Consider the following 12,507-nt stretch of genomic DNA (forward strand, 5'->3'; position numbering starts at 1 on the left):
TCACCACGACAACAACACACAAGGATGGAATGCAACACAGTGCATCAGTGCATGTCAGGAGCCTCCTCATCAAAGCATTGAGAAACAACATGAAGCATCAAAACACACTCAAATGGTGTCATGAGGATGGTCAGGCAACATTCACCTGCACAAAGCCCCTCAGCATGCACACACACACGCGCGTTATCATTATCAACGTGCCCTTGTCATTTGTAATTGGCTAAGTAACCCTTCAGTTATACAGGGGAAAAAACTAAATCATTAAGCGAATATCAATTTCTAACATTCATTGAATAGTAATATTATATACAGTGTAGATCTAGAGAGAGCAGTGCATCTTGGGAAAGCATGGAGAGCACTGTCAACCAAGCATGTGAGTGTTAATCGCATAACACTCCTCTTTTCCTCTGACACACACACACACACACACACACACACACACACACACACACACACACACACACACACACACACACACACACACACACACACACACACACACCTACCATCATCCAGGTCCATGAAGACACCTGTAGACATAATACAGTCTCAGATACACCTTTATCTGCGACCACGACTTCAACGAACACACTACTGACTAGCTGTGATGTGGGGGACAAATCCCTTTAGTCTCATCATTCATCATTATGTGAAGCACATCGTGTTACCGTCAAAGAGAAGAGACAGGCACAGGTGACATACAGGTGTGTGTAGGTTGTACACAGGTCACTTAAAGGTAACAATATTGTATGTTACCATGGTAACAGAAACTGCAGAGACACACACCTGAGAAGAAGATGGTTCCGAGGCCCAGCAGTATGACAGCTCCTAGGATGCACTTGTTGAGAGAGAAACCAGTCTCCTCTTGCTCCCTCTGCTGCAGAATCCGGAACTCATCCTCCTCCTCCTCCTCTTCCTCCTCCTTTCTCCCGATCCGCTCCAGAGCTGCCAGGAGAGACCCCCGCCTCCTCCTCACCCCTGACACCCCTTCCTCCTCCTCCCCACCACTTCCCCTTCCAGATGGGAGTCTGGCCCAGGGAGATAGAGGAGTTATAGCCACTGAACATTAGCGTTAAAGGGACAGTTCACACAAACTACATTTTAAGGAGAATTGACAGTGAAGCTAATGTCGTTACGGTGCTCCATTCAGATGCCTTGTGTCTCACCTGTCTTGGCCCTGACCTCAGACAGATCAGACTCCTCCTCTTCCTGCACAAGCCCCTCCTCATAATGATGATGCACATCCTGTATATACCCCTCCGCTTCCTGTACAAGCCCCACCTCTTCCGGTGGCTCAGTGTTGAGCAGCAAGGCTGGGGGCTCTTCAAGGTCGGGGGAGGAGCTAATGTGGGTGTAGGAGTCGGAGAACGAATCAGGGTCAGAGATGGGAGGGGCTGGGTTCCCAGGGAGGCTTCTGGATTGGCTGTGTGTATCTGAGTCAAGCCCTGTGGGGACGGGGACTTCTAACAGAGAGCTCAGAGGAGCAACACTAGCAGAGGTGGAGTCAAGGGCAGGGGTAGAGTCAGGGGCAGGGTCAAAAGGAAGGTCATGGGTGGGACTCTCTACAACAGGGGTGTAATCCTTGTCCCTCTCTGGTTGTGTTTCCTGGGCCTCCTGGGGATGGATGTGAAACAACTGTTAGTGTCAGTCAGTGTTTCCTCTAGCTAGATATGATCCTCGGTGGGGTGTCAATAGAGATGGATCTCTAACCTGCTGTAGCTTCACAGAGTGAGACTCTTCAGCAGACACAGCATCCTCCCCAGGCCTACTCTCTGATAGACAGACAGACATGTTAGAGGTTAAGTAGTATAACAGTATTAGTGCCTGTAGGTTATACTATTGCCGTTGCTACCCATCATTCACGGCAGGGCAGAGCCCACCTGTTTTGTATGTTATTTTGGCATTAATACGTTTCACATATCAGTTTGCAAACAATGAGTTAATAACGCTGCATACAAACATGGTCTCTTTTTAAATTTCTTGAGTAACGCAGCTCCAAAATGCAGTTTTGTTTGCCAGGCTCAGCACTTTCTGTGGTGGTGGGGCAGCCAGAGGAAAATACAGAGTGAAGGGGTTGAAAGTGTTCTCTAGTTGGGTCGTGATTGGGTCAGTGTTCTGTCACTCATGGGGACACTACGTCAACGCAAAATCTACAGGGAGATTCTGCAGCAATGAAGGTCCTCAAGAACACAGTGGACTCCATAATTTAAAATGGAAGGCGTTTGGAAACACCAAGATTCATCCTAGAACTGGCTGCCCAGCCAAACTGAGCAATCAGGGAAGAAGGGCCCGGGTCAGGGAGGTGACCAAGAACCCTATGGTCACTTTGACAGAGTTCCAGAGTTCCTCTGTGGAGATGGGAGAACATTCCAGAAGGACAACCATCTCTGCAGCACTCCGCCAATCAGGCCTTTATGGTAGAGTGGCCAGACGGAAGCCACTGCTCAGTTAAAGGCACACGACAGCCAACTTGAAATTTGCCAAAAGGCACCTGAAGGTCTCTTAGACCATGAGAAACAAGATGCTCTGGTCTGATGAAACCAAGATTGAACAATTTGGCCTGAATACCAAGTGTCACGTCTGGAGGAAACCTTGCACCATCCCTACGGTGAAGCATTGTGGTGGCAGCATCATGCTGTGGTGATGTTTTTCAGCTACAGGGACTGGGAAACTAGTCAGGATCAAGGGAAAGATGGTCGGAGCAAAGTACAGTGAGATCCTTGATGAAAACCTGCTCCAGAGCGCTCAGGACCTCAGACTGGGGGGAAGGTTCATCTTCCAACAGGACAACGACACTAAGCACACAGCCCGGACAACCCAGGAGTGGCTTCAGGACAAGTTGATTAAAAAAAACTACGGCTGTAATGTAACAAAATGTGGAAAAAGTCAATAGGTCTGAATACTTTCTGAATACACCATCTACCGTAGCTTTGATTGGACTGATCATGTCAACATGATACTTTCAAAATCGTATCTAGCAAACAGTCATCATGAGTCAGGTCGACAATGTACTGGCAAATCATTTTCAATTATTGTCATATGAAGGGAAACTATACAAAATCTATCGTTGCAATTTGGCCATTGGACAAACATTACACAACAAGTAGGAAATCGCAAATTCAACAGTGGTTTGGAAGGAATCAGTGGCTAACTGCAAGCATTGCAAAGAAATCACTAGTCTGCTATTCAGTGGAGAGGGTGTGGGTTTAATGGTCTCTTTTCCAAGCTTAAAAGGATAAACTCACTCAAGTCAGATTTCCCAGTTCCGAAATCTGCCACGTTGTTTTGAACACGGCAGATTTCGGAACTGGGAAATCTCAGACTTGAGTTCAAGACAAGTGGGAACTCTGGGGTGGAAAAAATAAATAAATAAATTTTTAAAAAAGAGTTCCCAGTTGTCTTGAAAGCACCATAAATCCAGAGAATGCCAGACTTTGATGAAAGTTTGCTGACAAAATTTTCCCACAAGATGGACCGCTGCACCACCTTCCTGTTCAAGTGAGCACAACAATGTGAGTCCAAACATGTCTTGTATGCTGCTGCATAAATGATGTAATATGCCAGGGAGATATGTATACTCCAGCTAAGTATGTTGTGTAGGAAGCTATTAGTAGCTCATGTGCCTCACCCTAATAGATTTGTTAACTTGCCCCCTCATAATTTAGTCTACTGTTCTGACTTGTGCCTATAGCCTGTTTTAGAGAAATGTAGTCACTGAATATTGTAAGAGCTTTCATTGTCTGCTTATATGCCCACTTTATTGATCCTACGGTTCTGACTTGGTGTACAGGGAGAACACTGTAAGAACAGCCCATGTTATGAATTCTGTCACTGAATATTTCAAAAGTGCTGAACAAAGTTATTGACTACATCCATTTTAGTCGCTCATTAATGTCTTAATCAAAATTACGGATTGATTCTTATCCGCTCATCGTTCCCTTTATGGCACAAGTTTGTACAGCTTAATTGTCAGAAACCACATTTGTTTAAACAAGTCCGCCATATTTGCTGTTTTTTTAAAGGCAGTAAATGAGGCTGAATAAACTGTGTCGTTGCCAGACAAGACCCAGCTGATAGCCAGGTGTAACAGTGGTAAGGATTCACTACATGGTGTGGAAAAGAAAGCACTGCTGTTGGGACAGCTTTATGTAGGACCTAACAGTTTGTGGGAACTGCTCGTCACCATTATATAGCAATTGATGTATTGTGTAGTGTTGTTTAGTGGCTTTATTGGCATGAATCAAATTTCTTTTGGAGTTTGCCCCAACAAGATTTACATGCTAAAATCCCCACTGTTGCAATATGTGTTGTGTACCTATAGGTTCTCATGTGGCAATACAATAAACTCCGAAAGTATTGGGACAGTGAATGTTTTGTTGTCGTTTTGGCTCTGTACTCCGGCACTTTGGATTTGAAATGATACGGTGACTGAGGTTAAAGTACAGACTCAATTTTAATGAGGGTATATTCATCCATAGAGAAATTACAGAACTTTTTGTACATAGTCCTCACATTTTAGGGGACCAAAAGTACTGGGACAAATTCATTTATGTTGTGTATTAAATTAGTCTAAAGTTTAGTATTTGGTACCATATTCCTAGCACACAATGATTGCAGTAAGCGTGTTACTCTACAAACTTGTTGGATGCATTTGCAGTTTGTTCTGGTTGTGTTTCATATTATGTTGTGCCCAATGGAAATGAATGGTAAATAATGTAGTGTCATTTTGTAGTCACTTTTATTGTAAATAAACACTTCAAAACACTTCTACATGAATGTGGATGCCACCATAATTATGGATAGTCCTGAATAATGAGGAGTCAGAAAGTTAGACACACATATTATACCCCCACAACATGCTTATCTCTCACCATTACAATAACAGGAGAGGTTAGCATTTTATATCATACCCCTACAACATGCTAATCTCTCACCATTACAATAACAGGAGAGGTTAGCATTTTATATCATACCCCCACGACATGCTAATCTCTCACCATTACAATAACAGGAGAGGTTAGCATTTTATATCATACCCCCAAAACATGCTAATCTCTCACCATTACAATAACAGGAAAGGTTAGCATTTTATATCATACCCCTACAACATGCTAATCTCTCACCATTACAATAACAGGAGGTTAGCATTTTATATCATACCCCCACGACATGCTAATCTCTCACCATTACAATAACAGGAAAGGTTAGCATTTTATATCATACCCCACGACATGCTAATCTCTCACCATTACAATAACAGGAGAGTTTAGCATTTTATATCATACCTGACATGCTAATCTCACCATTACAATAACAGGAGAGTTTAGCATTTTATATCAATCCATAATCTTGGCAGCTCCCACATTAATGTAGAAGTGTTTATAAACATATAAACACCCTGTTACGGGGGCTGAGTCACTGGCACTGGGGCTCTCTCGTGCCGCCCCTGGGGGTGCCACCTGGGTGGGTTGATTCACTGTTGTGGTCGGCCTGTCTGGGTTCCCCCTTGGGTTGTACCGTGTCGGAGATCTTTGTGGGCTATACTCGGCCTTGTCTCAGGATGGTAAGTTGGTGGTTGAAGATTTCCTCTAGTGGTGTGGGGGCTGTGCTTTGGCAAAGTGGGTGGGGTTATATCCTTCCTGTTTGGCCCTGTCCGGGGTGTCCTCGGATGGGGCCACAGTGTCTCCTGACCCTCCGGTCTCAGCTCCAGTATTTATGCTGCAGTAGCTTATGTGTCGGGGGCTAGGGTCAGTTTGTTTATCTGGAGTACTTCTCCTGTCCTATTCGGTGTCCTGTGTGAATCTAAGTGTGCGTTCTCTAATTCTCTCCTTCTCTCTTTCTTTTCTCTCTCGGAGGACCTGAGCCCTAGACCATGCCCCAGGACTACCTGACATGATGACTCCTTGCTGTCCCCAGTCCACCTGACTGTGCTGCTGCTCCAGTTTCAACTGTTCTGCCTTATTATTATTTGACCATGCTGGTCATTTATGAACATTTGAACATCTTGGTCATGTTCTGTTATAATCTCTACCCGGCACAGCCAGAAGAGGACTGGCCACCCCACATAGCCCGGTTCCTCTCTAGGTTTCTTCCTAGGTTTTGGCCTTCTAGGGAGTTTTTCCTAGCCACCGTGCTTTTACACCTGCATTGTTTGCTGTTTGGGGTTTTAGGCTGGGTTTCTGTACAGCACTTTGAGATATCAGCTGATGTACGAAGGGCTATATAAATAAATTTGATTTGATTTGATTATATTCTTATTTTACAATAAAAGTGACCCAAAAAATTATACAATTCATTCATTTGCCATTCATTTCTATTGGGCAAAAAATAATCTGAAACAACCAAAACAAACAGCAAATGGATCCAACAAGTCTCACGCTTTATGTAATAATAAATGTTTGACTACTTTAATAGAAAAGTTCATTTGTTCCCTATATTAGGGTACAACAAGTGCAGTTATTTCTACACAGTTCACCCAATATGTATGAAAATACCATCAAATCAAAGCTTGAGTCTGCACTTGAACTTCATTTCAAATCCAAAGTGCTGGAGTACAGAGCCAAAACATGTCCAATACTTTTGGGCGTACCTGTAGGTTTCCCCGCAGCAGTAGGACTGGGCGTACCTGTAGGTTTCCCCGCAGCAGTAGGACTGGGCGTACCTGTAGGTTTCCCCGCAGCAGTAGGACTGGGCGTACCTGTAGGTTTCCCCGCAGCAGTAGGACTGGGCGTACCTGTAGGTTTCCCCGCAGCAGTATAACTGGGCTTCCCTGTAGGTTTCCCCGCAGCAGTATGACTGGGCGTACCTGTAGGTTTCCCCGCAGCAGTATGACTGGGCGTACCTGTAGGTTTCTCCGCAACAGTATGACTGGGCGTACCTGTAGGTTTCCCCCCAGCAGTATGACTTGGCGACCTGTACGTTTCCCCGCAGCAGTAGGACTGGGCGTACCTGTAGGTTTCCCGCAGCAGTAGGGACTGGGCGTACCTGTAGGTTTCCCCGCAGCAGTAGGACTGGGCGTACCTGTAGGTTTCCCAGCAGCAGGACTGGGCGTACCTGTAGGTTTCCCCGCAGCAGCAGGACTGGGCGTACCTGTAGGTTTCCCCGCAGCAGTATGACTGGGCGTACCTGTAGGTTTCCCCGCAGCAGTATGACTGGGCGTACCTGTAGGTTTCTCCGCAGCAGTATGACTGGGCGTACCTGCAGGTTCCCCCCAGCAGTATGTACCCTGTCGTTCCCCAGCAGTATGACTGGGCACCTGTACGTTTCCAGCAGTATGACTGGCGTGCCTGTACGTTTCCCCAGCAGTATGACTGGGCGTACCTGTACATTCCAGCAGTATGACTGGGCGTACCTGTACGTTTCCCCAGCAGTATTGACTGGGCATTCTGTACGCTTCCCCCAGCAGTATGAGGCGTGCCTGTCGTTCCCCCAGCAGTATGACTGGGCGTGCCTGTAGGTTTCTCCACAGCAGTATGACTGGGCGTACCTGTACGTTTCCCAGCAGGCGGACTGGGCGTACCTGTACGTTTCCCCAGCAGTATGACTTGGCGTACCGGTACGTTTCTCTACAGCAGTATGACTGGCGTACCTGTAGGTTTCTCTGCAGCAGTATGACTGGGCGTACCTGTAGGTTTCCCCGCAGCAGTATGACTGGGCGTACCTGTAGGTTTCTCCGCAACAGTATGACTGGGCGTACCTGTACGTTTCCCCCAGCAGTATATGACTTGGCGTACCTGTACGTTCCCCCAGCAGTATGACTGGGCATACCTGTAATCTGTTCCCCCAGCAGTATGACTGGGCGCACCTGTACGTTCCCAGCAGTATGACTGGGCGTACCTGTACGTTTCCCCAGCAGTATGACTGGGCGTACCTGCACGTTTCCCCAGCAGTATGACTGGGCGTACCTGTACGTTTCCCCAGCAGTATGACTGGGCGTACCTGTAGGTTTTCTCCACAGCAGTATGACTGGGCGTACCTGTACGTTTCCCCAGCAGTATGACTGGGCGTACCTGTACGTTTCCCCAGCAGTATGACTGGGCTTACCTGTACGTTTCTCACAGCAGTATGACTGGGCGTACCTGTAGATTTCTCTGCAGCAGTATGACTGGCGTACCTGCAGGTTTCTCTGCAGCAGTATGACTGGGCGTACCTGCACGTTTCCCCCAGCAGTATGACTGCGTACCTGTACGTTTCCCCAGCAGTATGACTGGGCGTACCTGTACGTTCCCCCAGCAGTATGACTGGGCGTACCTGCACGTTTCCCCCAGCAGTATGACTGGGCGTACCTGCACGTTTCCCCCAGCAGTATGACTTGGCGTACCTGTACGTTTACCCCCAGCAGTATGACTTGGTGTACCTGTAGGTTTCTCTGCAGCAGTATGACTGGGTGTACCTGTAGTTTCTCAGCAGCAGTATGACTGGGTGTACCTGTAGGTTTCTCTGCAGCAGTATGACTGGGTGTACCTGTAGGTTTCTCTGCAGCAGTATGACTGGGTGTTTCTTCATGGTGTTCTGTTCCCTCCGCTATAGGCCTCAGTGTCTCAGCAACAGTCTCCTGAGACACACATTATTTAATTGACCCATACTAGTGACACATTAATCCCATTTGAAAAGCATGTTCAAAACTCAAACTTTTGTAAACTCTGCAGTTCGCACACACACACACACACACACACACACACACACACACACACACACACACACACACACACACACACACACACACACACACACACACACACACACACACACACTAAAGTGTAAAGAGAGCGTACCAGCTGTGAGGACAGTCCAGCTACTGCTGTTGGAGAGCACCACTGCTGTCAGACATTGCCCTCGTGGCTCTGACCAGCACCTGCAAGTCAGACAGTACTTCAGCACAGGCTATAGATAGGCTTACAGTAGGCCAGCAATATTGAAATCCTGGCCTCTCAAGGTCCACAGTTCTGGTTTTCATTCTTTCTTTCTCGACTGATTTAAACCTGGGAAACCAAGTGTGTGCCTGTCATGGGCGATTACATTACATTGATAGAGTCAGGGCCAGAGTCAGGGCCAGAGTCAGGCCACAGAGTCAGGGCCAGAGTCAGGGCCAGAGTCAGGGCCAGAGTCAGGGCCAAGAGTCAGGGCCAGAGTCAGGGCCAGAGTCAGGGCCAGAGTCAGGCCAGAGAGATATCAGGAGAAAGGCAGCAGTCGTGGCCAGAGTCAGGGCCAGAGGGCAGGAGAAAGGCTCAGAGAGGCCCCCAGGGCCTGGAATAGTGTTGCTATAGACTTTATGTACAGATACTAAAAAAAGAGTGTACAAACAGCAGGAAATCAGCTCCAAGAGATTTGAATTCAATAAGTCTGTTGTAAGGATTCCCATGTATAACAGAGAGACATGTGGTTGTACACAAAGGTAAGCAAGGTTTGAAATGATTATTTTAGTCAAACATAGTGGCAAGAAAATGTATGTGAACCCTTTGAATTACCTGATTTCTGCATAAATTGGTCATAACATTTGATCTGATCTTCATGTCACAACAAGACACAAACAGTGTGCTTAAACTGATAACAAATTGTATTTTTCTTGTCTATATTGAATACATAATTTAAACATTCACAGTGTAGGTTTGAAAAGTCTATTAACTCCTAAGCTAATGCCTTCTCCAAAAAGCTCATTGTAGTCAGGAGTCAACTAACCTGGAGTCCAATCACTGAGACGAGATTGGAGATATTGGTTAGAGCTGCCTTGCCCTATAAAAAAAAACATCACAAAAATGTGAGTTTGCTATTCACAAGAAGCATTGCCCGAAGTGAACCATGCCTCAAACAAATGAGATCTCAGAAGACCTAAGATTAAGAATTGTTTATTTGCAATAATCCACTCCTCATTCTGCTACTGAAGACCCTACAGCGCCAGTATGCTACAGTACTGTCCTCATTCTGCTACTGAAGACCCTACAGCGTCAGTATGCTACAGTACTGTCCTCATTCTGCTACTGAAGGCCCTACAGCATCAGTATGCTACAGTGTTGTCCTCATTCTGCTACTGAAGACCCTACAGCATCAGTATGCTACAGTACTGTCCTCATTCTGCTACTGAAGGTCCTACAGCACCAGTATGCATACAGCAGTACTGTCCTCATTCTGCTACTGAAGGTCCTACAGCACCAGTATGCTACAGTACTGTCCTCATTCTGCTGCTGAAGGCCCTACAGCATCAGTATGCTACAGTGTTGTCCTCATTCTGTTACTGAAGGCCCTACAGCATCAGCATGCTACAGTGTTGTCCTCATTCTGCTACTGAAGGCCCTAAGCAGCATCAGTATGCTAGTGTAGTCCTCATTCTGCTACTGAAGGCCCTACAGCATCAGCATGCTACAGTACTGTCCTCATTCTGCTACTGAAGGCCCTACAGCATCAGTATGCTACAGTACTGTCCTCATTCTGCTACTGAAGACCCTACAGCATCAGTATGCTACAGTACTGTCCTCATTCTGCTACTGAAGGCCCTACAGCATCAGTATGCTACAGTACTGTCCTCATTCTGCTACTGAAGGCCCTACAGCATCAGTATGCTACAGTACTGTCCTCATTCTGCTACTGAAGGCCCTACAGCATCAGTACTGAAGGCCCTACAGCATCAGTATGCTGCAGTACTAATCCTCATTCTGCTACTGAAGGCCCTACAGCATCAGTATGCTACAGTACTGTCCCCTCATGTTCTGCTACTGAAGGCCCTACAGCATCAGTATACTACAGTACTGTCCTCATTCTGCTACTGAAGGCCCTACAGCATCAGTATACTACAGTACTGTCCTCATTCTGCTACTGAAGGCCCTACAGCATCAGTATGCTACAGTACTGTCCTCATTCTGCTACTGACGGCCCTACAGCATCAGTATGCTACAGTACTGTCCTCATTCTGCTACTGAAGGCCCTACAGCATCAGTATGCTACAGTACTGTCCTCATTCTGCTACTGAAGGCCCTACAGCATCAGTATGCTACAGTACTGTCCTCATTCTGCTACTGAAGGCCCTACAGCATCAGTATGCTACAGTACTGTCCTCATTCTGCTACTGAAGGCCCTACAGCATCAGTATAGTGTTGCTATTCTGCTACTGAAGGCCCTGTACAGCATCTCATTCTGCTACTGAAGGCCCTACAGCATCAGTATGCTACAGTACTGTCCTCATTCTGCTACTGAAGGCCCTACAGCATCAGTATGCTACAGTGTTGTCCTCATTCTGCTACTGAAGGCCCTACAGCATCAGTATGCTACAGTGTTGTCCTCATTCTGCTACTGAAGGCCCTACAGCATCAGTATGCTACAGTACTGTCCTCATTCTGCTACTGAAGGCCCTACAGCATCAGTATGCTACAGTACTGTCCTCATTCTGCTACTGAAGGCCCTACAGCATCAGTATGCTAGAGTACTGTTCCACTCCTCATTCTGTTGCTTAAACTCCTCATTTACATCCTCTGTTTTTACATGCACAGGAAGTGTGTGTGTGTACATGAAGTGCACACTCCTGTGAGTGTATTCAGTCCTTCATTAGTAGTATAGTGTGTGTTGCTAGCATTGTGGCTACCCTGGCTTCTGACGCATGCTTTGGCAGAGACGGGGTTACTATGGCTCAGGCCATTGTAGAATTAGTAGAACAGATATTCCCAAAGAAGCAGTGGATTGGCCTACACCAGGAGCCATATTAGGTGCAGGAAGGCCCAGTATTTATTTAATGTTCGACTAATTGATGCCTACCACATAATCTTTTTATTGTGCCTTTCTCAAAGTTCTACTACACATGCACAAAATGGCAAATTCTATTGTCATTTGGTAGCTGGTGGATTTTAGAGAACTAGTCCATTCTAGTCATTGTGATTCTATGTCTGGCCAGGCAGTGCAGGAGGCAACCTCCACTTTGGCTGAATTTACTGGGGCAGAAACCAACTGACTGAAAATACTGGCCAGGGTTCTAAAACGACACAATAAACTGCATACATGCATTAGTATGTTTATTTTAAGCCTAGAAAAAAGGTGTCCTGTCTACTTTCAAAAGTATGTTCTATTAAATTACTTTTTAGGTTACACAGGTTATTATTGTCATTGTGTCTGACACCATCTTCAATCATGCCACTTCTGTCAGATCACAGCATGACACACTTTAGTCCCCCATGTCTCTTCTCTGTCCCACAGTCATTTAGGTCTTCTAATCAGAGTCTTCCCATGTCGCCTCGGGCCAACAGAGCATTGTGGAGCATATTGTGGAATGACTTAAATATAGATATTAGCCTAGCTAAATATAGAGCCAATGAGATAGACTCCAAGACAGAAAAAGCGAACAGTGCCCTGGTGAATCAATCAAACATGCACACGCATTCTGAAGGAGCGTCACTGTCTTAACTGTGGATCATTTAAAGAGGCAGTGGCGACCCGTCATTCAGGGCAGAGCTAAAAAAATAAAGGTACAGTGGGGCAAATAAGTATTTAGTCAGCCACCAATTGTGCAAGTTCTCCCACTTAAAA

At 46.1% G+C, this 12,507-nt stretch overlaps 1 protein-coding gene and 1 long non-coding RNA gene across 2 annotated transcripts in view; both read right to left on the reverse strand.

The window, feature by feature from the left end:
* Window positions 1-968, reverse strand: part of LOC124005918 — a 4,449-nt gene extending 3,481 nt beyond the window's left edge. The window contains exons 1-2 of the mRNA XM_046315559.1: window positions 787-968; window positions 507-530 (exon numbers count right to left, since the gene is read on the reverse strand). Of these exons, the coding sequence (XP_046171515.1) occupies window positions 507-522 (16 nt within the window). The 5' untranslated portion in view covers window positions 523-530; window positions 787-968. The remainder of the gene's footprint in view (window positions 1-506; window positions 531-786) is intronic.
* Window positions 969-1,000: 32 nt separating this feature from the next.
* LOC124005333 lies at window positions 1,001-8,526 on the reverse strand. The gene is made up of 4 exons (XR_006833604.1): window positions 8,464-8,526; window positions 1,711-1,772; window positions 1,167-1,614; window positions 1,001-1,028 (listed from the first exon to the last, which is right to left on the reverse strand). It is a non-coding gene; the product is annotated as an uncharacterized LOC124005333 (long non-coding RNA).
* Between the last annotated feature and the right edge of the window lie 3,981 nt (window positions 8,527-12,507).

This window comes from Oncorhynchus gorbuscha, linkage group LG19 (genome assembly GCF_021184085.1).
Source record: "Oncorhynchus gorbuscha isolate QuinsamMale2020 ecotype Even-year linkage group LG19, OgorEven_v1.0, whole genome shotgun sequence".
NCBI classification, from domain to species: Eukaryota; Metazoa; Chordata; class Actinopteri; order Salmoniformes; family Salmonidae; genus Oncorhynchus; species Oncorhynchus gorbuscha.